The sequence below is a fragment of the Hibiscus syriacus genome, unplaced genomic scaffold (genome assembly GCF_006381635.1).
Source record: "Hibiscus syriacus cultivar Baekdansim isolate YM2019G1 unplaced genomic scaffold, ASM638163v2 tig00110321_pilon, whole genome shotgun sequence".
Lineage (NCBI taxonomy): Eukaryota > Viridiplantae > Streptophyta > Magnoliopsida > Malvales > Malvaceae > Hibiscus > Hibiscus syriacus.
The window spans coordinates 945,341-967,160 of record NW_024062680.1 but is presented as its reverse complement, the minus strand read 5'-3'; the positions used below and the strand labels follow the sequence as shown (position 1 = coordinate 967,160).

Genomic DNA, 21,820 nt, shown 5'->3' with positions numbered 1-21,820 from the left:
CGGACTTGTCTGATTCCGGCACGAAGCTGATTTAGCTCAGTTGAGTTCCAGTATGTTTGGTTACATGTCAACGGTAGCCTGAACTTACTTTGGCTCCGATGAAACTGTGAACTCATGATGTTTTGTTTGTATTTTATCATGAGCTTATCATTTGTTTGAGTGAACGATGCAGAGTTTGCTGATTGGAGCTGGGAAGAATTTCAAAAATACAAGCTCGGAGCAGCTCAAAATTGCTCCGCTACTCTAAGGGCAATCACCAACTCACTGATGTCGTCCTTCCTGAATCGGTACATATACGAGCATAAAGAATCTTATACGATGATATATTATTTGATACCGTTTGAATGTTGGATGCTAGTGTTGCGATAAGTGGATAACATATGCACAATAATCGAATAATACATGCAGAAAGATTGGAGGGAAGCAGGAATTGTCAGCGCTGTCAAAGAACAAGTCCACTGTGGATCTTGCTGGACATTCAGGTTAGCTCTCGTATTTATATTCACATTTGTGTTAAACACAAATGTCGGATTCGGGTATCTTAATAAAAATGTTTAGCTTGTAAACGTTTTAAGCTGTGACCTTTATGCATTTGGATATTGCAGTACCACTGGGGCTTTGGAGGCAGCTTACCATCAGGCATTTGGGAAAGGAATCTCTTTATCTGAGCAGCAGCTTGTGGACTGTGCTGGAGCCTTTAATAACAAAGGTTGCCATGGTGGGTTGCCTTCTCAAGCCTTTGAATACATCAAATATAACGGCGGCCTTGATACCGAGGAATCTTACCCCTACACTGGAAAAGATGGTGTATGCAAATTCTCATCCGAAAATGTGGGCGTTAAAGTCGCTGGCTCTGTCAACATTATCATGGTAAGTTCACGGCATTGCTTTTCTGGCATAAAGCTGAAAACGAATGCCTTGTGGATTTAAATGTTTCATCTTTCGGATAAAGGAACATAGGGTGCTGAAGACGAACTAAAGCATGCAGTCGCCTTGGTTCGGCTAGTTAGCGTGGCCTATCAAGTAATCTCTAGTTTCCGGCTTTACAAAAGTGGGGTTTTATCCGATGAAACATGTGGTAGAACTTCACAGGTAAGGTTTTTCTTGTCCGTCAAATATAGATATATGTCAAATGCATCTTGTGCCTAATCCAAAACTCCTGCCTTTTTTATATTGCAGGATGTGAACAACGCTGTTCTCGCGGTAGGTTATGGAGTTGAGAACGGTGTTCCATATTGGCTCATCAAGAACTCATGTGGAGCCGATTAGGGTGAAAATGGCTACTTCAAGATGGAGATGGGGGAAAACATGTGTGGTAAGTCTCATCCTCAGTTGGATTTCACACTTTTATTTTGTGTTCAATACGTATTCAAAAGATACGGCTAAGAGATTATGATCCTCTAAAGACTCCAAATTCATACTTTTTTTTAAAAAAAATCCAACATACCAAGTCACTGGCATTCCCTTTATGCTTATATCTTGAATTTGGTTGTTGCAGGTGTAAAACATGTGCATCATACCCTATTGTTGCTTGATCTGATTGAGCAACTGTCTTGATTATGTCATTGCTTAGTGTTTAAATTATGGTCCAAGAATGTGAAGGATCAATGCCATGGTCTTTAGTTGAAGGTGCTTGACTTAATACTCAATAATTATAAAGGCATTTATAAGATGCAAATCAGTTGTATACACCAAAGACAATGTAGATCTCATATTTGACATGCTTGTTGTGTAACAAAATTTTCATCAAGTTATGTGGTTTTATTATTCCCTCAAAGATCATTCAACTTGCCTGTTCTTTCAATAGCACCTATACAAGGATTATCGGATTGTCACTCTTTTAATGCTGTCGATATCGGAATATCGGGATTGCACGAGTGATGGCATACTGCCTAATTTTATACAAGATACCATATTGAATGTTGCATGTAGCAGGTATCATCCAAGATGCTGAAAAGAATTTCGAATTGCCCCAAAGAACGAAGAATGAAATCTAAAACACAAAATTGATCTACCTGTTCCCCTTTTCCTGACCCTAAACATGGAATTGCTTACTTTTTTACATTACAATGTTCGAGATTTTACCGGACATGGAACAACAGATACCAAACTGTGAGGATAAATAGCTAACCTCTGTGGTCCTTTCCGATCCATTAGGCATCAAGCAAGCTTTATAGCATTTACTGGTGTTGTTCCCCTACCAAGTTCAGATTTAACAACAGATGCTCTAAGATTATACATCCATGTACACATGCATACCACTGCTTTAACTATGCTGCTAAACTAAAAAAAGTCTGCATCTTTCTGAGGTTGCAAGTAATAGCCAACTCTCTGCTTTATTTTCTAAAGTAGCATTTACTAGTTATAAGTGCTGCATTGATTGAAAAGGAAAATGGAAATTGATTTCTGGCTAAGAAGAGTGTTGAACTACCCTGCAATTAATGTTGTCCCTGACGAACTTGATCGTGTTACTTTTAGCATACATGGAAAATGAACAAAGGGACTCGCCGGATGGAGAAAAAATATAAAGGCCAACTTTGTAGAGTTGCAATTTCATAAAGATCCAGCTTAAACAGTTGATTGGTAATAATAGGCATAATTGCAGTTTATGATCTGAAGAACACAAGGACTTCACTTACCGAATGCAACTTGGATTGTGCTTCAGACTCGAGATGCTTGATTGAATACTTGATATTCGGTGATGAAACCAAGTTCGATGATCAGGGAAGCTTTTATCTTAAGCAGCAACAGACACATCTCTATTTATCCTCAAATGAGCATTGTTATCCATGGAAGTTGAACCAGTCAACTTCATGTCCCATGATGCTATTGTAGAAATACGGAAGGCTTCATTAGGCATCCCAGCTTTAAAAAGGCAAGATATCAAAGAATGTACAGTAACACCATCTGGGGCACAACCAAATGATAACATTTTATCGAAAATGCTAATTGCATCAAGCATTCTTCCTTTCATACAATGACCAATAATGAGAATAGTAAATGTCACTTTATCAGGTTCACATTTCTTCTCCATATCTGCTACTATCCGGTTGGCCTCATCCAAATTCCCGGCCTTGCAGAACCCATCAATCACAGGGTTGAAGATAAATGGTTTCGGAACAATATTCCTACATTGCAACTCCCTCAAAAGTCCACGAGCCTCGTGTATTCTATTTTGCTTGCATAGAGCATTAATAGTAATCGCAAAGGTATAAACATTTGGAGATATATTCCTCACTTTCATTGCATTCCAAAGCTGCAAACTCTGATTTACATCTCCGATCAGACAATACCCGTTAATCAAGGAAGTGAATGTAACAACATCAACACTACAACCAAAAGAAGCCATCTTCTCATACATTGATTTAGCGGAAAGCATATCACCAACTCTTCCAAAGCCATCAATTAAAACATTAAAAGTAACAACACTAGGCACAGTTCCGGAATTTATCATCTCACTGAAAAGAGCAGATGCCTCCTTCATCTTGCCCAACTTGCAATAACCAGATATGACCGATGTGTAAGTCACAACATTCGGGGAACAATCATCTCTCAAACGAATTTCATTCAATAAACTACGGCCTCTGTCTATCTCATTTGCCCTACATAACCCATTTATAATGGTGTTATATGAAACAATATCAGGAAAAATACCAAAGCTCTTCATATCATTAAAAAACTCAAAAGCCTGATTCACTTTCCCAACTCTGCAAAGGCCTCGAATTAGAATATTGAACGTCCAAGTATCCGGGTTGAAGTTTGATTCTACATTCTCTTTATATAACCTAGCTGCCTCTTCTAGTTTATTTTGCTTAACCATCATATTCAACAGGTTGTTCATTGCGTAAACGGTGACAATTACATCATCAGACTGAACCTCAGCAAGCAATTTCCTTGACATATCAAACTCACCAGCCCTCCCAAAAGCTGAAATCATAAACCCTAGCAAAGTAGTATCAGGCAAATGCCCATCAATCTTCATATAATCAAAAACTAACTTAGCAGAACCATGTAAAATCATATGGCATAATGACCTAATAAGCAAGTTATAAGTCCAAAAAGAATGAGTAATATCAAGATTCTCCCTACTTAACTCGAAAAACTTCAATCCGAAAGCTGGATTTTTTAACCACTTAACAACTTTGAATTCAGTCGAAGGCGTCAAATTCTTGCTCAAGTAACCCCAGCAGGAATCATCCAACGGTTGTGAGTAAACAAAGAGAGTGCATACAACCTTAACAAACCAAGACTCTTGCTTTTGGATTGCCTTTGCCCCTTTATCACCTTGCGGATGAGACAAGCCGTGAAATTGGATGCGACACCGCGGAATGAAGGCCTTGGAGGCTGCTCGAACCCTTGAGAGACGATTTGCCGATGAAAAAAGGGTCATCTGTAAGATTGTAAACCCACGACATAACTAGCTTTAATTAAATACCCAAATTTCTCTACTTGAAAATGACTGGATTTTCTATTGGACACCTCAGGCTCAAAGGTGGGTTTTTCATTGAAAACTCAAAATCTTCATGACGATAACGAGAAATACAAGTATGGTACCATGACAAAATGATCCGCAGCTCAAACTAACTGACTGGTATGATATAAACCCAGAGAAGAGCTTAAACCCATTATGAATCTCAAGCATTCACTCACTAAAAAGGATCATTGGGTGATCACTGCTCATTGGGAAGACGAAAGATGTTAGAGCTGTTTAATGGAAAAGGGATATTTCGATGAGAAATGTAGAAAATATGTAATGCCTGCAATAGCAATAAAAGGAAGTACTAGGGCTTTTGTTTTTGCTGGCTCACTTCACTGCCTTGTCAAGATAGACTATCGACTATCCAAAATAGAAAACAAGACTAGGGTTTAAAGGCTTAGGCATTTTATCTTATAAATAAAGACCCATTGAGGCTTGCTTTAGTCCATGCTTAACCAGCAATATAAGGCTATAGCTATTGGGCCTGTAGGATGCCATTTCCATTTGACATTTTCATTGAAAGGCTCTACATCACTCAATTATTAGTTTAATTATAAATGAATCATATTTCTTTTAAAAGTTATAATTTAATCAAACAATTAAAATATTATTATAAACAAAATAAAATAGTAACAAGGTATAGTATAAATAATAATTTTAATATTTAAAACTTATACATTATATCAATTTCGTTATAATTTAGAATGATTCAATAAATTTAACTTTTTATATTTAAAAATTTCTATCAATTAAGTGTTTATTCGTCTCTTAAATTATTTGTTTTTCTAGAAGTATTATATTAATTTTCTAATATAATAATAATTATCAATAATTTATTGTTGTTTTATGATAGAACATAACTATTTAATTATTACTTTGATTTGATAGACTCACTTAATTTGATTGTATTATAAAAAATATCAAAATAATTGAAATTTTAAATATAAGATGTTAAATTTATTAAATCATTTGAAACTACTATCAAATTGATATAATATATAACTTTTTAAATATAATAATAATTATTATATTAATTTTGTTTTAGATAAAATAATATATTTATAATAATATTTTATTTAAATTATTAAAGTATAACTTTGAAAAATAACCCATTTATAAGGTGTATTTTAGTTCCTAGAATAAGCAAAGAACGTTTGTTGCAGCACTGAACCTTGACCCCATCCCAAAGAGAAAGAAAGGGGGGGGGGGAACAATGTATCAATCCAGCTTTCTTTCCCTGAAAACTGGGTAATTTGAAAAAAGTTGAAGCCTTTTTCCAGAGAAGTGGTGGAAGATGTCTAATCAGAGGATCGCTTATTCTAATCCTACATCTCCTCAGGAAGATGCTATGTAAGCATTCAATCCTTCACTTCCATTTTCATTTCAAAATTTTCATTTTCATCGTTTTTTCATTCACCAGCTACCTCCATTTTGTGGGACAATTCTGCTACTTGAAGAATTTTAAGTTTTGTTCCTTCGATCATGCCCTTTAATAATCGCTTTCTGGGTTTTACCGAATAGAATTATTCAATAATTACGCGTGTTTAATGTAAAATTTGGAATAGCATTTCCCTGTACTTGACTGTAGGGATCAAATTTTGTTAATTTAACTTGATCTTAGCAAAATTTTTACTCAAATGAGTAATGGGTAATTTCAAAATTTGAGTCAATTGTAGCTTCCTTGATATACTTCATGAGGCTCTATTATTTGGTCACCGGAAACCAAGGTGTAAAGTTGGGGGTGTTTTTTACTGTTTCATACTGGCAAGTTGAAGTTCATAACTATTTTCTATCAAACAATGAATCTTTCAATGGGTAATTAGGCAAACTCTGATTGTTTTTCAAATTTAAGGCAGGTTATGCAATATTGGCTGCAGCAGCTCCTTGGATATTTCAGCCTCTTGGGAGTTTCGGGAGTTTCGTCTTACAGTTGCTTTGCAGTTGCGATGTTGTTCTTTTAGTAGTCACAGGTCTCTTTGCTTGGTCTTCTCTTGTATTTATTGAATGAAAATAAGAAAAGATGTTCCAGATCTCTACCATCCGTGGGATGCTTTAGATTATAGATTTGCATACAATATTCCTTTATATTGTGGTTTGATTTAGAAGGAATGCTGTACTATAACAAGGATTTGAGTGCACTGCTAACGTTTAAGTTCTTGTTCAAGTTTTACAGGCATTTTTCAGCAATATCATGTTTATCAAATCCAGAAGATACGTTTACAAGTAACTTTACCAGTTACTTCATCCTGTTGGTTTCCTAAGTGACATCTAACTTTAGTAGAAGACATTAAATGTTTTTATGTTTTGTAGGGTTATTATAGTTTCAGTCAGAAGTTGAAGCATATTGTTCGTCTACCATTTGCCATTACTGCTTATGGTGAGTATCTTTTCCTTTATCCGCATGCATGAACGATAATGGCTTATCTCCATGGAACCTTTTCGATTAGGAATTATGATGAAATTTAATAGTAAAAGGTCATTTTTTTTGTCATATCTTCATTATTGTTTTATTAGGAACTGCTGCAATGATGCTTGTCATGGTCTGGCAACCCTATATTAGTTTTCTTTCCACCTCAGCTATACGCAGGTAATCTATGGCTCAGCAATAATTCCATTTATTTTAAGCGTGAGATATATTTCTTATGCTTGTTTAAGGATTTATACCAAGTAGTTACCTTTTAGCCTTTATAGGGGATGGAGAAAGAAATATTGGTTGTGTTCTATCATATTGATTGAAATGTTTGCCTCTTGAAACGTTTGCAAGTTCCGGATGCTCATTCTAATTAGATTTATGTTACAATTTCATCATTGGGGCTGTATGATGTTATTGATTGGTGGGAATGTTGGGTCAATTCAGAAGTTGCAATTGAATAATATAGTACAGTAACATTCCAAGTTCTCGCTTTCATTTAAAACTACATATCGTTGACAATTTCCTTCATGATTTGCAGGATTATTATGTTGGTTGAAGCAGTATGTTCTGCTTTTGTTATGAGTGTGTATATCGGTAAGCTCACACATACATGTGTAGAACCACTTGAAGAGTTTAATTGAATAAAACATGCCAATAATATGAGTTTTTTTCTTCTTCTTTTTTTCAGTTATATTCCAATATATATATGCACTTTTTTGGTTATTGTAGGCTATGTACACCAGTACAATTCATTGGATTCTCGGCCTGATGTTTTGAAGTCATTATATTCTCCCCTTCAACCACAAAGTCCTTTGGAAGATTTAAGGTAACGGAAAAACTTTTATCAATCCAATCTGAATTTTCAAATTTCACCGTGAAAGAAATCATGTCTTTCTTTTTTTTATAAGAATATCAGGCCTCATTAAAAAAACTCTTCTTGATTAATGGAGCTTGTAGGGAAGCTCCTTAATCAGCGAAAGGAGGAAAAGAGTGCCTTAGGAATTTATTCAACATAAGAAATTATATAAGATACAGCCTCGAAAACACCCCAAACAGAAATAGAGAAACAGAAAATAACCATAAACAACAACACTAATTCAGCCTATTCCTTCTTTAGCTAAGGCATCAACCTCTAAATTGGTTGTCCTATTTACCCATATAACAACACCTTCCAATACTTTAAGTCTATGAACAATGTCTTTAATAATAAAAGCATAAACATCTGGACATAATTCAACCTTCTTAACCCAATCCACTGCCACCTTGCTATCACTTTCAATAATCAAACGGTCCTTGATCCGCTCTCGAAAACAAGCATAGAACAACAACCCCTTTTGAATAGCTTTTAACTCCATAAATGTTGGAGGCCCTGGACCAGCAGATTCCTTGAAAGAGTCTAAGGTAAAACCTGAGGAATCCTTTAAAACTCCTACTAACCCGCTTTTCTTCCAATCCCTTGTAGTAGCAGCATCTACATTAAGTTTTACAAATAGGAGGAGGAGACCAAAGAAATATAGATACAATCTGATTAGAATGGAGAGAACAAGAGTCCCCCAAAGAAGGATCTAAAATAAGAGAGTCCTTAGAAATAGAAACCTCTTTATTCTTTGCTAGGAACCAAGAAGCAAGCCTAAACCTTGCTAAGAAGAAATATTCTGCCATATCTAACTTCCCCCTTCAAACACAATAAGATTCCTAATTTTCCAAGTTGTCCAAAGAACGACCTCTGGAATAAAAGACCATATCGGTGAGTTAGTCTTCAAAGCATCCCAAGCTAGAAGAAAACTTTTAGCATTAGCATGAAAGGCAGACTTAATCCTCCAAAAATTCATAAATTTGTTCCAAATAGACCACACCACCGAACAAGAGAAAAACAAATGCGAGGGAGACTCATCCTCCATCTTGCAAAGAGGACATAACACATCTTCAATTCCTTGAATTCCTCTTTTAACAAGTTCTGTCTTAACATCCAGCTTCCCTAAAACAACCTGCCACATAAATGACTCCACTCTTGGCGGTAGCTGACCCCTCCAAATAATCTTCTTCCAAAAATGGACCTCTTCCGATCCTAAAGAATCTGATAAACAGAGATTAACACCAGATTTTACAGTGTACACCCCATCCCAGTACCTTTCCAAATCATCAGAAGTTTCCATAGATAGAGAAAAAGTCGAAATAACAGCCATCAAATTATACCACTGCTCTAATTCCCAGTCATTTAATTTCCTTCGAAACTGCACATCCCAAATCCATCCTTCAGAGCTATACTCCCCAAATTCGAATAATTTGCCCATCTTGTTTGTAGACACAGAAAACAGTCTAGGAAAAATGAGCAAAAGAGGATAATCCAAAGCCCAAATTTCCTGCCAGAACCGAATAAAATTGTCATCTCCAACTAGGAAAGTATACATTACTTCTAAACTTGGAGCCAACAATGTCCTCTTTGAAGTGATTCATTACCACGTATCTCCAAATCCAAGATACTTTCTGTGGGATCTTACTGTCCAACATTAAAAAAGATGAATCCAGTTTGTATTTAGAACAAATAAATTCCCCAAACAACCTCCCTTTCATTGGTAAACCTCCAAGACCATTTTTCTAAAAGTGCTCGATTCATCAAATTAAGATTCAGAACACCTAGACCCCATCAATCTTTGATTTGCACACATTATGCCAACTAACCCAATGAATCTTAATTTTTCCATTTCTCCCTCCCCATAAGAAATTGGACATAATAGAGTTGAGGTTTTTAAGAACCGAAGATGGTATCTTAAACAATACTAGGTAATATGTTGGAAGCGAACATAGAACCGACTTAATCAATACCAATCTTCCTGCTAATGAAAGAGAAGAAGCTTTCCAACCAGCTAATTTGTTGGAGAAATTATTAACCACTGGATTACAAAGAGCTGCAGAATTCCTAGTAGCCCCCTAAGGAAGCCCTAGATAATCAGAAGGAAATCTGCCTACTGAACATCCGATAATGTTTGCCCACTCCTGAACTTCCTCTTCATTTAAATTAACACCAAACAATTTTCTTTTCTTTATGTTTAGCTATAAACCAGAAATCACTTGAAACATACGAAGCACCCTCTTCACATTTAGAATCTGCATTTTCGAAGCACCGCAAAAGACCATGAGATCATCCGCAAACTGTAGATGTGATAAATTGAAAGACCCCTCTTCCCTGCCAATAACCAGTCCAGAAAACAGTCCCTGTGCAACAACCTTTAGAATCAGTAAGTTGAGAAGTTCGTCTATAAAATTAAACAACAAAGGGGATAAAGAACATCCCTGTCTTAGTCCCTTGGCCATTGGAAATTCTTCAGAAGGCACTCCATTAACTAAAATTGAAACTGAAGCTGTGGTTACACATTTTCTGGTCCAACCTCTCCACCTGACACCAAATCCCATTTTCTCCATTACTAGAAATAAAGTACCCCAATCAACCGAATCATATGCTTTCTTGAAATCAGCCTTGAAAACACAATCCTTAAGTCCATTTTTTCTCCAAAAATCAACTCTTTCATTAGCAATTAGAGAACAATCCAAAATTTGTCGACCTGGGATGAAATCAAATTGTGTAGGACTAATTATATCTGAAATACAGCTCCTTAACCTCCTAGAAAGACACTTAGAGAGGACCTTATATAATCCACCAACTAAGCTGATAGGTCTATAGTTATCTAGGTCACCAATGTTTGAGCCCTTTGGAATGAGAGTAATAAATGTATGATTTATGCCATGTTCCAAATCTTTCCCCAAGTAGAAGTTGTGAAAAAACTTCATAATCTCTCCCTTAAGTACATGCCAAAATCTTTTGAAAAAGCCCAAATTTAAACCATCTGGCCCCGGAGCTTTATTGCTATTACAAGATTTTAAAGTATCCCATATCTCCTCCTTTGTAAGTTCTTTTCTCCAAAATAAAATTTTGTTCCAATGAAATACTAGAAAAATTCAGCCCAATATCTTCCGCTTCTAAGGTTGACTGGTCATTAAAAGCCTTAAAAAAGTAATCTCTGACAGTGGCCTTGATAACATTCGGATCTTGAATAACATTACCCCTGATATAAAGAGCATTCAAAGCATTTCTCTTTCTCCTAACTGAAGCATAAGTATGAAAGAATCTGGTGTTTCTGTCCCCATCTTCAACCCACTTTATCTTGAATTATGGAACCAAATCTGCTCCTCTATCTTGTACAGCCTCCACAATTCTGTTCTTAACTCCTTCAACTCAACTGCTTTCTCACCATTGGAACCATCTTGCAACTGTTGAACATCCACTTCTAACTTTTGAATCTTCAATTCTAATTCTGAAATCAAAGCTCCTGGAAATTTATCTCTCTTCCCTGCCCAATTTTTTATGGTTGATTTGGTTTTTTTCAGCATACTATAATTTCCAACATTCCTCTGATATTTCTTACATTATTGAATTGAAGAGCTGACCAAATCTTCGAATCCGACTTCATCTATCAGATAATTAAACAGTTTAAAAGGTTTTCCCCCAATTAACACCTCCATTTTCACGTCTGACACAGAACTTGGCAGTAATGATTGGACTAAATCTGGAAAACCAGTCATGAATTGGCTATCAACCAAAAATCTGTCTAGTCTTACATAAGTAAGAGAATCTTGGTTGTTACACCAAGTAAACCTACCTCCATTCAAGTGCGAATCAATTAAACCTGTATATAGAAGAAATTGGTTGAAAATCCTAATTGAATTCCTGTTCTGAGCTCTACCAAATAGGTTCACTGTTACCTCCTATGAACATGCTTAACTCTTCAAAAAAGCTTCATTTCTCCTCCTCAACAGAAGGACCATACACATTAATGAATCTACATCTGAAATTATTGGCGCAAAACCTCCCTGATATAGCTATAAATCTTCTGTTTAAGAACTGATTTTCCAACTCAAAAATGTTATCATCACAGCAACTCAGTAATCTCCCTGATGAACCAACCGATGGAGACTCAATAATCCCTTGTAAATTATTTAACCCGTTTCTTCTAAGAAAAGATCTCTGAATCTTCTCCAATTTTGTTTCCTGCAGCCAAAGAAAATGAGGATGGTATTTAGAAACTAACCTCTTAACAACCCTTTGCTTCTCTTTTCTACCCAAGCCTCTAACATTCCATGTAACAATGGATAACTTTAACTTCATCAAGATCACCTTGATTGTCCATTCTCAAATCTTTCTCTAAGCTAATGATCTTATTAAAAAAGGCTTGTTGTCCTTGCTTAAAAGAAATCTCCAACAGCTTACTTATTTCCCAAGTAGCTAGTGTTTCTTCCACTAAATTTGAAAAGGCTGAAGAGGAAGCTGTTAAAATGCTCACTCTTTCTACAGCTTCCCTTAACAAAAGTCTTTTAGCTCTTCTATTAGAAAATCCATAATTGGAACTTGGTCTTCCTCCCACTGAAAGCAATCCTTCAACCTCCCTTTCCATACTCTTATCACCCGAACTTCTTCCAGCAGTAGAATCGTCACAACCATGAAACTCTAAATCTACTGACAAGCTAACCTGTTCAATAGCTCTCGAATTCAAATCTTTCCCTTCCCTGACGGATAAGTCATCCTCTTTATTAGACATAAAATCCAAGACACTCCCATGCCAGTATTTTCTGTCCCTAGACCTTTTGTAAACCCTTTTATAACTTCTCATTTTTCTTTTCTTTAACGGTACACTTTTAATACTTAACGATCTATTAGACCTACATAAAAAAGTACCCCTTGATTTACTTCCAGAAATATTAATACTTGGCTCTAGCAACATTAACTGTGATTCCTGAACTCCTAAACCAGCCTGTTCAACATTCTCTGAAACTGTCCTCTTCCCCTCTTCTTTACTGTAATTTCCTGACTCAACCAAATTCTGATCCTGAATCATTTTCCCAAACTTATCAATTTTAATTATTGGACCAGCAGGAATTATCTTCGATACATTTGGTCCAGAAAACCCATCATCCTCTGATTGGGCTTGAGATCCGGCAGACGAAATTTTTGAATTTCTAAACCCCAAACCTGCAAACTCACCTACTTTGATACTCCCACCTTTCTGCAATTCTGACATCCCTCTTTTAATGCATTTCCCAACTTTGTCAAATCATTGAAACTGATCTACCCCAGCAGCTCCATCAAACTTGAGAGCAGCACCCTGTTCAATCCAACTGTCAACCCTCTGGCGATTTTCTTCTGCAGATCTTGCTGAATCTTCCTCCTTTTCTAACCACTCCATGTCTTCTTCCTTCTCAGACATAAACGCTCCAAACTGTCCCTCATCGGAACTGACCACCGGAAAGTTACTGGAAAATAGATTTGAATGCTCATTCGCCGAACCAATCTTAATGCTGACTTTGAAGGATCTTCCATAAGATCCAATAGTAATCTGCTCAGGAATATCTACCACCCTTCCCCATCTCCTTGTTCACACAAGAGTTCCAGACATATCCCCATCTAGCAATCTGGACTTCATAACTTCATTGACTAGAGCCTCTTGAAACTAATTCTATCTCAAATGAATGCTTGATAATCCCCGTCAATGATCTTTTAACCCAGCTCGAGCTTTCAGATGGAATGTGAACTTCCAATAAGTTTTTCTTGTCTTTCCCCCTGTGATGACCTTCAGCTGAAAATTCCTTGAACCCCAGAACACTTCTCGACATCCTGTTCGACATCAGAGCATCTTTATACGTTCTGCCATTCCTCAAACTTCTATTAATACCATCTGACTCTTTTGAGTTAGATGTTTCAACAGTAATCGGACGTGAAGCCTTCTTGAAAGAACTATTATTATGCTCTTTCCATGAACGGGATTCCTTGTATCTTACAGTTCCAACCGTAATCCTTCTCCCATCTATGACTGAACCATTTAGATTATCTATTGCCCTTTTCAAACCAGTCTCATTCCCAAACTGCACAAAAGCAAAAGTGGAGAATCTGTATTTTGGATTTCTTGTTTCTTTGGGGATGAAGACTCTCTGAATAGGACCATGAACTAAGAACATTTCCCTTAACACACGTCGTGAAACTCTCCGAAGATTATCCACAAACACCGTCCAAATCTCATCGGAAAATAACTTGCTATTCGCCTTTACTCTCTCTACTACTCTCTCTCTCTCTCACACACATTTTAGAATGGCTCTAAATCTGCTTTCTGCTGTTGAAATATTGCTCTCTATTATATATCAAAAGCTTTTACAACTGCTGCGTCAAAATTGGAGAAGATTGGATATGGTAAATATTTCTGTCTTTTTCCCTATTGTCATTGATAAGAATCAAGAAATCCTTTCTTTCAATCTTTAATTTAGGTAGATTAGTTTAGTATTGCCATATTGGGAGCTTTTCTGGTTTCTAGATATCCTGATTATAGTTGCCGGAGATTCATTTGTCATGAAATCAAAGAAAAAGATTAATAAGAAATTATGAATCATTACTGTTGTTATACATAATGGTGTTTATATGCCATGTTTGTTTCTGATTGGTGTTCCAGGTATCACGATGGCGGTCGACTCTCTGACCAGCAAATGGCTTTACTGCATTATCAGCTTGAAAGCCTTCATTTTCTGAGTGAGGAGGTACTTGGATCATCTTATACTTATATTTCATGATAGTTGTTTTTCTAATTCATTTTGCAGTAGCGTAGCAGAATACTGTAATACAAACAATATATCTTTATCTGCAGGTTCTCCGATTGCAAGAGTGCTTAAGCAAATATGAAGGATCTAATGATGGAACCACACCTCAGGTTATTATCTATCTTTACATATGAATTCTGGGATAACTTTGCAAGAAATGGTCAAAATAATGGTTGGTTACTCTCGACTGCTTTTCCAGGTCGATCTTACCCATCTATTAGCAGCACGTGATCAAGAATTGCAAACAGTTTCAGCTGAGGTACACTGGTTAATATCGGAAATATGAAAATTTGCTGATTCGCCTTACCGATGCAGAGATTTCTTTGGAACGATTAAACTTTTCATGCTCGCATATCATCTGTTGTTCACCTATGCACCTTTTGCCCTTTTCCATACTGTTCTATCTTGTTTGAACACATACTCATGTTCATGGTTTAAATAGGTGACTAGTGCTTAAGAGTAAGGATTTAACCTGTTAAGAAGCTGGGTGTTCATTTGGCATGCAAACCCTACGGTCCTATGTTGCTCCGAGCCTCCGACCCTCATTTTTCTTGTTGAAGTATATGTTTCTCATACCCATGTCCGAGACATATTCAGACATGGTATGGGGGTTGACACTCTAAATACACAAAATTTATCAGATGGATATCCATATCCAACACTTATGCTCAGCCGAGTCAGAGTAACATAGCTGTAATATATGCATTTCATGTACATCTTTGGATATGCACTTCGTGACACAGTTTTTCTTTGTATTTAAACTCCAATTTGTTCACTCTTCTCCATGCACCTTAAGTTATTGAACTTTGAGCATTGATAGTGAGCGTTCCACCTTGCTCCCCGGTTTTTTTTTTCCAGAGAAGTGTGACGGTATTAGATTCTGTCAGAAACTAGGATATTAAACTATTCTAATTGTAGATGAATCAACTGCAGTACGAGCTAAGACTGGCTCGTTCTTTAATGGCGGAGACTGAAGCAGAGGTCCAGCGCATTCGAACAACCAACAATCATGTAAGCTGCAAACACCTAAGGGGTGTTTAGTTCAAGGATTGTGGGATTCCCATGGGATAGAATCATACATTCTCATGTTTGGTTGGCCGGGAATCTTATTCCGGTAATGTTTTATCAATAGTAGATTTTTTGGGGTATATTACCGGGAATGTCATTACCTCCCTTTTTTTAGTATTGTAACATTACCGACATTTTGGATTAAAATGTCCTTAAAATTTTATTTTTTTTCAAAAATATCATTCTTCTGTCATTGAATAATAAAAATTCTACGAAGGTTAAATTATAAATTTATCCTTAAATTATTTTAGATTTAAAAAAAAAAATCTATAATTAAAATTTTATATGAAGTTCAGGGTTAAAAATTTTTTTTACCCTTTCATTAAACATTTTTTATATTTTTAATTTTGTAAAAAATTATATAATTATTATGAATTTAATTTTTAAAGAAAATATATAATATTTTACAATTTGTAATATTATACAAATATATAATAAGGATAATTTGATCAAATATATATTCCAATAATCTTTTATTCCTTTAACCAAACATGGTAATCTTACATTCTTGCTAAATCAACACAAAATACAACATTCTCAATAATTTTATTCCATGGTAATTTTTTATTCCCACTCATAATCTTACATTCCGTATTTATGTGTCAGTTGTGAGTGTCGGATATAGACATGTATCGAATGCGGGTGCTGAATATGTTTTTATCATCATATTCAATGATATTAATGTCATGACAAATCAATGGTTAAAGCTTGAACGAGCCTTGGAGATTGAGCGGATGTCGAACGTCGAACTGCAGAAGAAGATTTCAACGTTTAGAAATCCATCATCACATACATCAGGTGAATCAAGTGAGCAGCGTGGACCCTAAATAACTCATTCCACGCCACTTTGTATAGACAGACTGATCCTGATTGGAATGACTTTGGGGTGGAATTAGTGTTTTTTCTCACTCCTATACATAAATTTTTATTTATGTCGAACATTAATTCAATACAAGGCTTCTCCATTTTTATTTATTCGATTGAGAGTTTAATTCAATTAATTTATCAATTTTTATTTATGTCGAACAAATAAATTTAAACTAAAATAAACTTAACTTGAGCTAAAATATTTCGATAAAAAAACTTGAACCGTTTTACTCTCGAACAAGGTTTTAATTAGAGAAATGATAATTCGAGTGAATCAAAGATCAATAAATATTTTGCTGGGAATTATTTAATATGAATTAAGTCCAGATTTTGATATTTAAAGGTCAACCACGGTGACGGAATCTTTTAGAGGTGAATAATTAGTTGATGGAAGTTACATAAAAGGATGGACCCTCTCTCCAATGCTATATACCATATGTTATATAACTTCTGATAAAATTTGAGCGACTTCACCTTAGCTTATGATGCGGCATCGAATTGATAATTTCTCACGAAAAATACATAAAATGGAAAAACATGTAATATATTTTAGTACTATCATCATTGAGTAATTTGTTGAATCGATACTCCGACTAATTCAATCGGTGATGTTAAGTTTGAAAATAGAATCAACGTTCAAATGAAGAATTAATAATGTAAAAGTAATCAATAATAATATAATGCGTGAATAAATCCCAAGTTTATGGATATATTATATTAAATCTTTGACTGAGTTGATATCATTAGTTAATCTAAAGATAACATAATTAAAAAATTATAAGAATTCTCTTCTTTTAATGTAAAATTTTGTGATGAAATGTAACTTCGATAAAAAAAAAGAAGCAAAATTAAAGGCCGTAAAAAATTACATAAAATAATAAATAATTATATAATTGAAATGAGAAACAATCTTTCTATATACTTTTCATTTATGTTTACGATCAAGTTTAATTTATATAAAGATTAAATTGTTATATCATTTAACATTTGAAATGTGGTGAAATGCAACTTTTAGAGGGGGAAAAGATCGTTTTTCACGTTGGGAAGACATTTGCAAGATAAGTATAGATGTCAAATAACTTAATACCATATAATGAATATTACCATACATGATTCCAACTCTAATTACCATACAAAGCCTACACTCTAATTAATTTTACCTTGTCATAAACATTTTTTCTTTATTTAATTGACATATAAACCCAACAAACTTTTTGTTGGTTTTCAGGTTATTGAATATTTTAATTCCTCAAGAAAGAACTATTTCACCCCATTGGTCAATTTTCTTCAACACAAAGACACACTCATCAGCACAAAGACATATATAAACGCACATACACACAGCTATGAAGTCGAAAACACTGTCTTGTTTTATGGTGGGGCCCCTCCCCTTGATTTCATCTTGTCCGAAGGCAAATTCACTCCTATCTGAGAATCAGGTTTCTCTTTTGCTTCTACTTTCACCGTCAAAAATGATGAACATATATGATTTGGTTAGCTTTTTCATTTCATTTTTTACAATAAAATGGTTGGTTTTGCAGTATTGGAAACGATGATTCCTCTTTCAGATGAGGACTTTAAAATGTTTCACAACATCGATCGTACATTATATAGCTTACTCGTCATAGATCTATGTTTAGACCCAGTGGAAGCTCTTCAGTTCGTAGCTCTGTGGCTTTGGCTGGAAAGAGTTGGCTTCAAACATGTTGTGAAAAAGATATTGTCTTTGCCTTATATGGTGATAAATGAACTCGCCGATGAGGCTTTCGTGTGTCTTAACATCATTCACAATGACCAAGTATCGATATCAGCTTCGGCCAACGATGTCACTTTGATGCAAAACTTGATTGACAATGATCTTTCTCTCCAATTCTTTGTCAAGCACCGACTGATAGCGATGCGAGGTTTGGCGAAGATCGTCGATGAGGTGTGTATGAGGGTGTTGAGGGACATCATGCAAGCCGCCATCGAACGAAATGCCACACAGAGCTTAGCAAATCATGCCCAGCAACAGAAGCAACAAATGATGTCACAACAAGTACAACAACAACCTACGGCTCAACCAGGTTTGGCTCAGGGGGTAGGAAATGGTCCGGTCAGGGTGGGACACCCTTTGACCCAAGCCAACGAAGTAGTCCCACCAGATGATCGAACCATATTTGTTACCTTCTCAAAAGGGTATCCGGTTCAGGAATGGGAAGTCAGAGAATTTTTCACAAGGTTCTATGGGAATTGCATCGAATCATTACATATGCAAGAAGTGATGCCTAATGAACAATCATTGTTTGCTCGAATCGTTTGTTACTCCACAACAGCCATTGAAATGATCCTTAATGGTAGTGGCAAAGCTAAGTTTAACATCAATGGGAAACACGTTTGGGCTCGAAAATTTGTGCCCAAACACCGTCACCAGTTATCTTAATTTCTAAAAGAAGAAATGGTTTATAATCATCTTTTCGTTAAAGAAGAAGAAAAAAAAGTAAAGGGTTTTAACGAGGGTGATAATCCATTTGTTTGATGTAAAACTCGAAATCTTTGGGAAAGAGAAAGGTAATGGAATTTAAAATGTAATTTCAGTGTTTCTAATTTCTATGTTTCGATTAATATTTTTTTATGTGTTTAATGCATTACTTCATAACAAAATATGCATGTATTTAAAAGAAGGCGCGAGATTAATAGTTATTTTGAAAGAGAAAAGAGAAAAATATATGTAAAATTGAAAACAATTCACAACCATATAATAATGATTTAAACTCAAATGTTAGGAATGGGACTTTGGAATGTAATTTCAATATTTTTCTATGTTTGAAGTCATCTCGTTCAATTATTCGGTTATGGAATATGGTGCAGGTACTTAATATAATAAAGGCGAAATAACTACATTTTGAAATGTAAAATATAATTTTTAATTATTTTTGAAGTAATTTTTTTATCCTATCCATGCACTACTTTATAACGGAATATAATGTTAATTTAATTGAAGGAAGACACGAATGTATTACTTCATAACATAACATGTTTCGTGTATCTTACTAAAAACATATCAATTTAATTGAAAGAAGACACGAATGCACTACTTCATAACGAAATATGATACACATATCTATATGAAATTAATGATAATTATAACTGAAAGAAGACAGAACGATAACGATTTTTTAAATATGAAATTAACCCCTTTTTTTAAAAAAAAGGATTAATTATAATTAAGAAAAAAACCAGTTCACACTCACATATCATACATATTTAGAATTATAATGAGATATAAGATACGTTCCTTAATTTTATGTTGACTACTTTCATTGTAAATTTATTGGTAAACGAGGTATTTCCGTAAAAATCTTGGGCCTAAAAATAAATATTATCTAAAATTATTTTAATTTGAACTAAAAAATATTTAGGAAAAACTTGAATCCTCTTAAGATTTAAAAAAATGAAAATCCGAGGGAATCTGAAATGAATAAATATTTTGCTGGGATCATTTAATATGAATTAAGTCCAGATTTCTATATTTAAAGCCAGCCACGGTGAGGAATCTTTTAGAGGGGAAAATTACATGAATAATTAATTGGACGTTACATAACAAGAGTGGACCTTCTTAGATAAAAAAGAAAAGAGTAGACCCTCTCTCCGATGGTTATATACCATATGTTATATATCTTTCATTGAAGTTATATCATTCGTATACAAATTTTGAGGTACATATAAAAGAATGGACCTTATTATGCGTGCCCAAAGTCCAGGGAGGGATTGGTTTGAATGTTTTGTTAGTCTAATTTTAAAGTACGAATCAAGTGACTTTAATGATTAAAGAGAGAATTAATATATTTAAATGTCTTAAGTTTAAGTATGTCATTCGTAAGAATATTTGAACATTCATTATCAAATTATTTAAATATTAATTTATCTAAAACACATATGAATGTTGATGATTTTAGATTTGATGGACTTCAGTTGTCGGATTTGGATCTAGTTCAAGTTAAAACATTAGATTTTGATAAATTCATGGCAAGAGAGATCATCCTTGATGACGAAATGTATGTACGTGCATGCCATTTCGAACTCTTCTTCTTCTTCGTGTTTTTTCACTTTCATTTGATCATATGAATGTTGATGATTTTTGTTTTACTTTGTGTTGGACTGCGGCATGCATATATTAGAGCAGAAACTCACTAGGAGGATCGACAGGCGGGGACTAAAGTTATAAAGATTTCTTTCTTGAAGTGAAAGGATGTTCTTTTTAATGTATTTTGTACGTCATTATTAGATAACTATTACAAGATTTTAACTGTAAAACATAGTGTTAATCTTTTTAGATATTTTGAATTCGAGCAATAGCATTTATTCGAGGGTCGAGCGATAATCATTTCAATCCGCGGGGTGATCAGCAGAGATTGGGAAGTTAAAGTTTGTCATATATATAGGGAGGCTAATCAAGTTGCTGATAAGCTCGCAGCAATGGCTAGGGGTGTCCTCTTGGCGTGGTTCTTTATCGGTGTATTCTTAACGAGGTGGCTGACTTAGTGGTTAATGACCAAGCTTATATTGCTTAATCTTTGATTATCTGTATTATCGAAAAAAAAGAAGAAATCACAACCTGAAAAATGCGGATACGTTTCGAACTTGTGCGTACTGAAATCGGCTCGTCGACAACGCATTGCTATCAAGATGCAGCGTTTTTGCAAAGCACTATTAAGTGGTAAGAAAGTTAGAAGCTTTCGTTGAGGAAACATTCCCCTTCCCCTTCTAGTTTCAGTCACCTGTGTTGGAGGTCTCGAATCTGTGTGTCCACGTGCATAGCTATAATGAACCAGCTCTCAAACTGTACCGGAAGCTTGATTTCCGGGTAATACAATTTCAACTATTTAATTATAATATTTTAAAAATATATTAACTAATTAAAAATATTTATGCATCTTTCGGCATCGTTAAATTGATTTGTGTTTATGCAAATACATATCTTTAACACATAATATATATATATATAACAATTCTTATTTTGGGAGGAATTTTTTACTCTTAATAAATATTAAACCCATAACCTAAGAAAAAGAAAAAGTGTCAAGAGCATTTAATCATATATTCTAGAAATTATTGACTATCACCTAATATTTTTAATTCATTATTCTTATTTCTTATATTTTTATCCTAAATAATTATAAAAATTAAAAAGTTTATTCGAAAAAATATTACGTCAATAAAATTACATTTTATAAAACACGCCTCTAAAAGATATTTTTAACACACCTCTAAAAAATAGGTTTTATTGACACACTTTTATTAGAATGATATTATTTTTAGGGTGAACAACACGTTTAGTACTTAAATTATCGATATTTTTTAATAGCTAAACTTTT

General features: G+C 34.7%; 3 protein-coding genes and 1 pseudogene across 4 annotated transcripts; 3 read left to right on the top strand and 1 right to left on the bottom strand.

The window, feature by feature from the left end:
- The first annotated feature begins 402 nt into the window (after positions 1-402).
- On the top strand, positions 403-1,557 carry LOC120117800 (annotated as a pseudogene).
- A 1,003-nt stretch (positions 1,558-2,560) lies between these two features.
- On the bottom strand, positions 2,561-4,811 carry LOC120117643 (pentatricopeptide repeat-containing protein At2g06000-like). Its single transcript, XM_039137885.1, has one exon. It carries the CDS (start codon positions 4,388-4,390, stop codon positions 2,738-2,740), a length of 1,653 nt encoding a protein of 550 aa, XP_038993816.1. The 5' UTR covers positions 4,391-4,811; the 3' UTR covers positions 2,561-2,737.
- An 820-nt stretch (positions 4,812-5,631) lies between these two features.
- LOC120117645 (protein FIP1-like) lies at positions 5,632-15,199 on the top strand. Of its 2 annotated transcripts, XM_039137889.1 has the most exons (11): positions 5,633-5,827; positions 6,334-6,447; positions 6,651-6,700; positions 6,788-6,854; positions 6,992-7,064; positions 7,429-7,484; positions 7,620-7,716; positions 14,384-14,468; positions 14,576-14,638; positions 14,728-14,787; positions 14,971-15,199. In XM_039137889.1, the coding sequence occupies exons 1-11, from the start codon at positions 5,821-5,823 to the stop codon at positions 14,983-14,985; spliced, it is 687 nt and encodes a 228-aa protein (XP_038993820.1). In that variant the 5' UTR covers positions 5,633-5,820; the 3' UTR covers positions 14,986-15,199. The 2 variants fall into 2 exon arrangements, with proteins under 2 accessions (XP_038993819.1, XP_038993820.1); XM_039137888.1 differs by having other exon boundaries at positions 5,632-5,827; positions 14,728-15,199.
- A 2,789-nt stretch (positions 15,200-17,988) lies between these two features.
- On the top strand, positions 17,989-18,885 carry LOC120117799. The gene has a single exon (XM_039138009.1). It carries the CDS (start codon positions 17,989-17,991, stop codon positions 18,883-18,885), a length of 897 nt encoding a protein of 298 aa, XP_038993940.1.
- The last annotated feature ends 2,935 nt before the right edge of the window (positions 18,886-21,820 follow it).

Coding starts and splice junctions, on each gene's coding strand:
- LOC120117645 (XM_039137888.1), top strand. Junction 6,701..6,787: donor TCCAGAAGATACGTTTACAA/GTAACTTTACCA, acceptor TATGTTTTGTAG/GGTTATTATAGTTTCAGTCA. Junction 7,485..7,619: donor TGTTATGAGTGTGTATATCG/GTAAGCTCACAC, acceptor TGGTTATTGTAG/GCTATGTACACCAGTACAAT.
- LOC120117643 (XM_039137885.1), bottom strand. CDS start 4,390: ATGACCCTTTTTTCATCGGCAAATCGTCTCTCAAGGGTTCGAGCAGCC.
- LOC120117799 (XM_039138009.1), top strand. CDS start 17,989: ATGGTTGGTTTTGCAGTATTGGAAACGATGATTCCTCTTTCAGATGAG.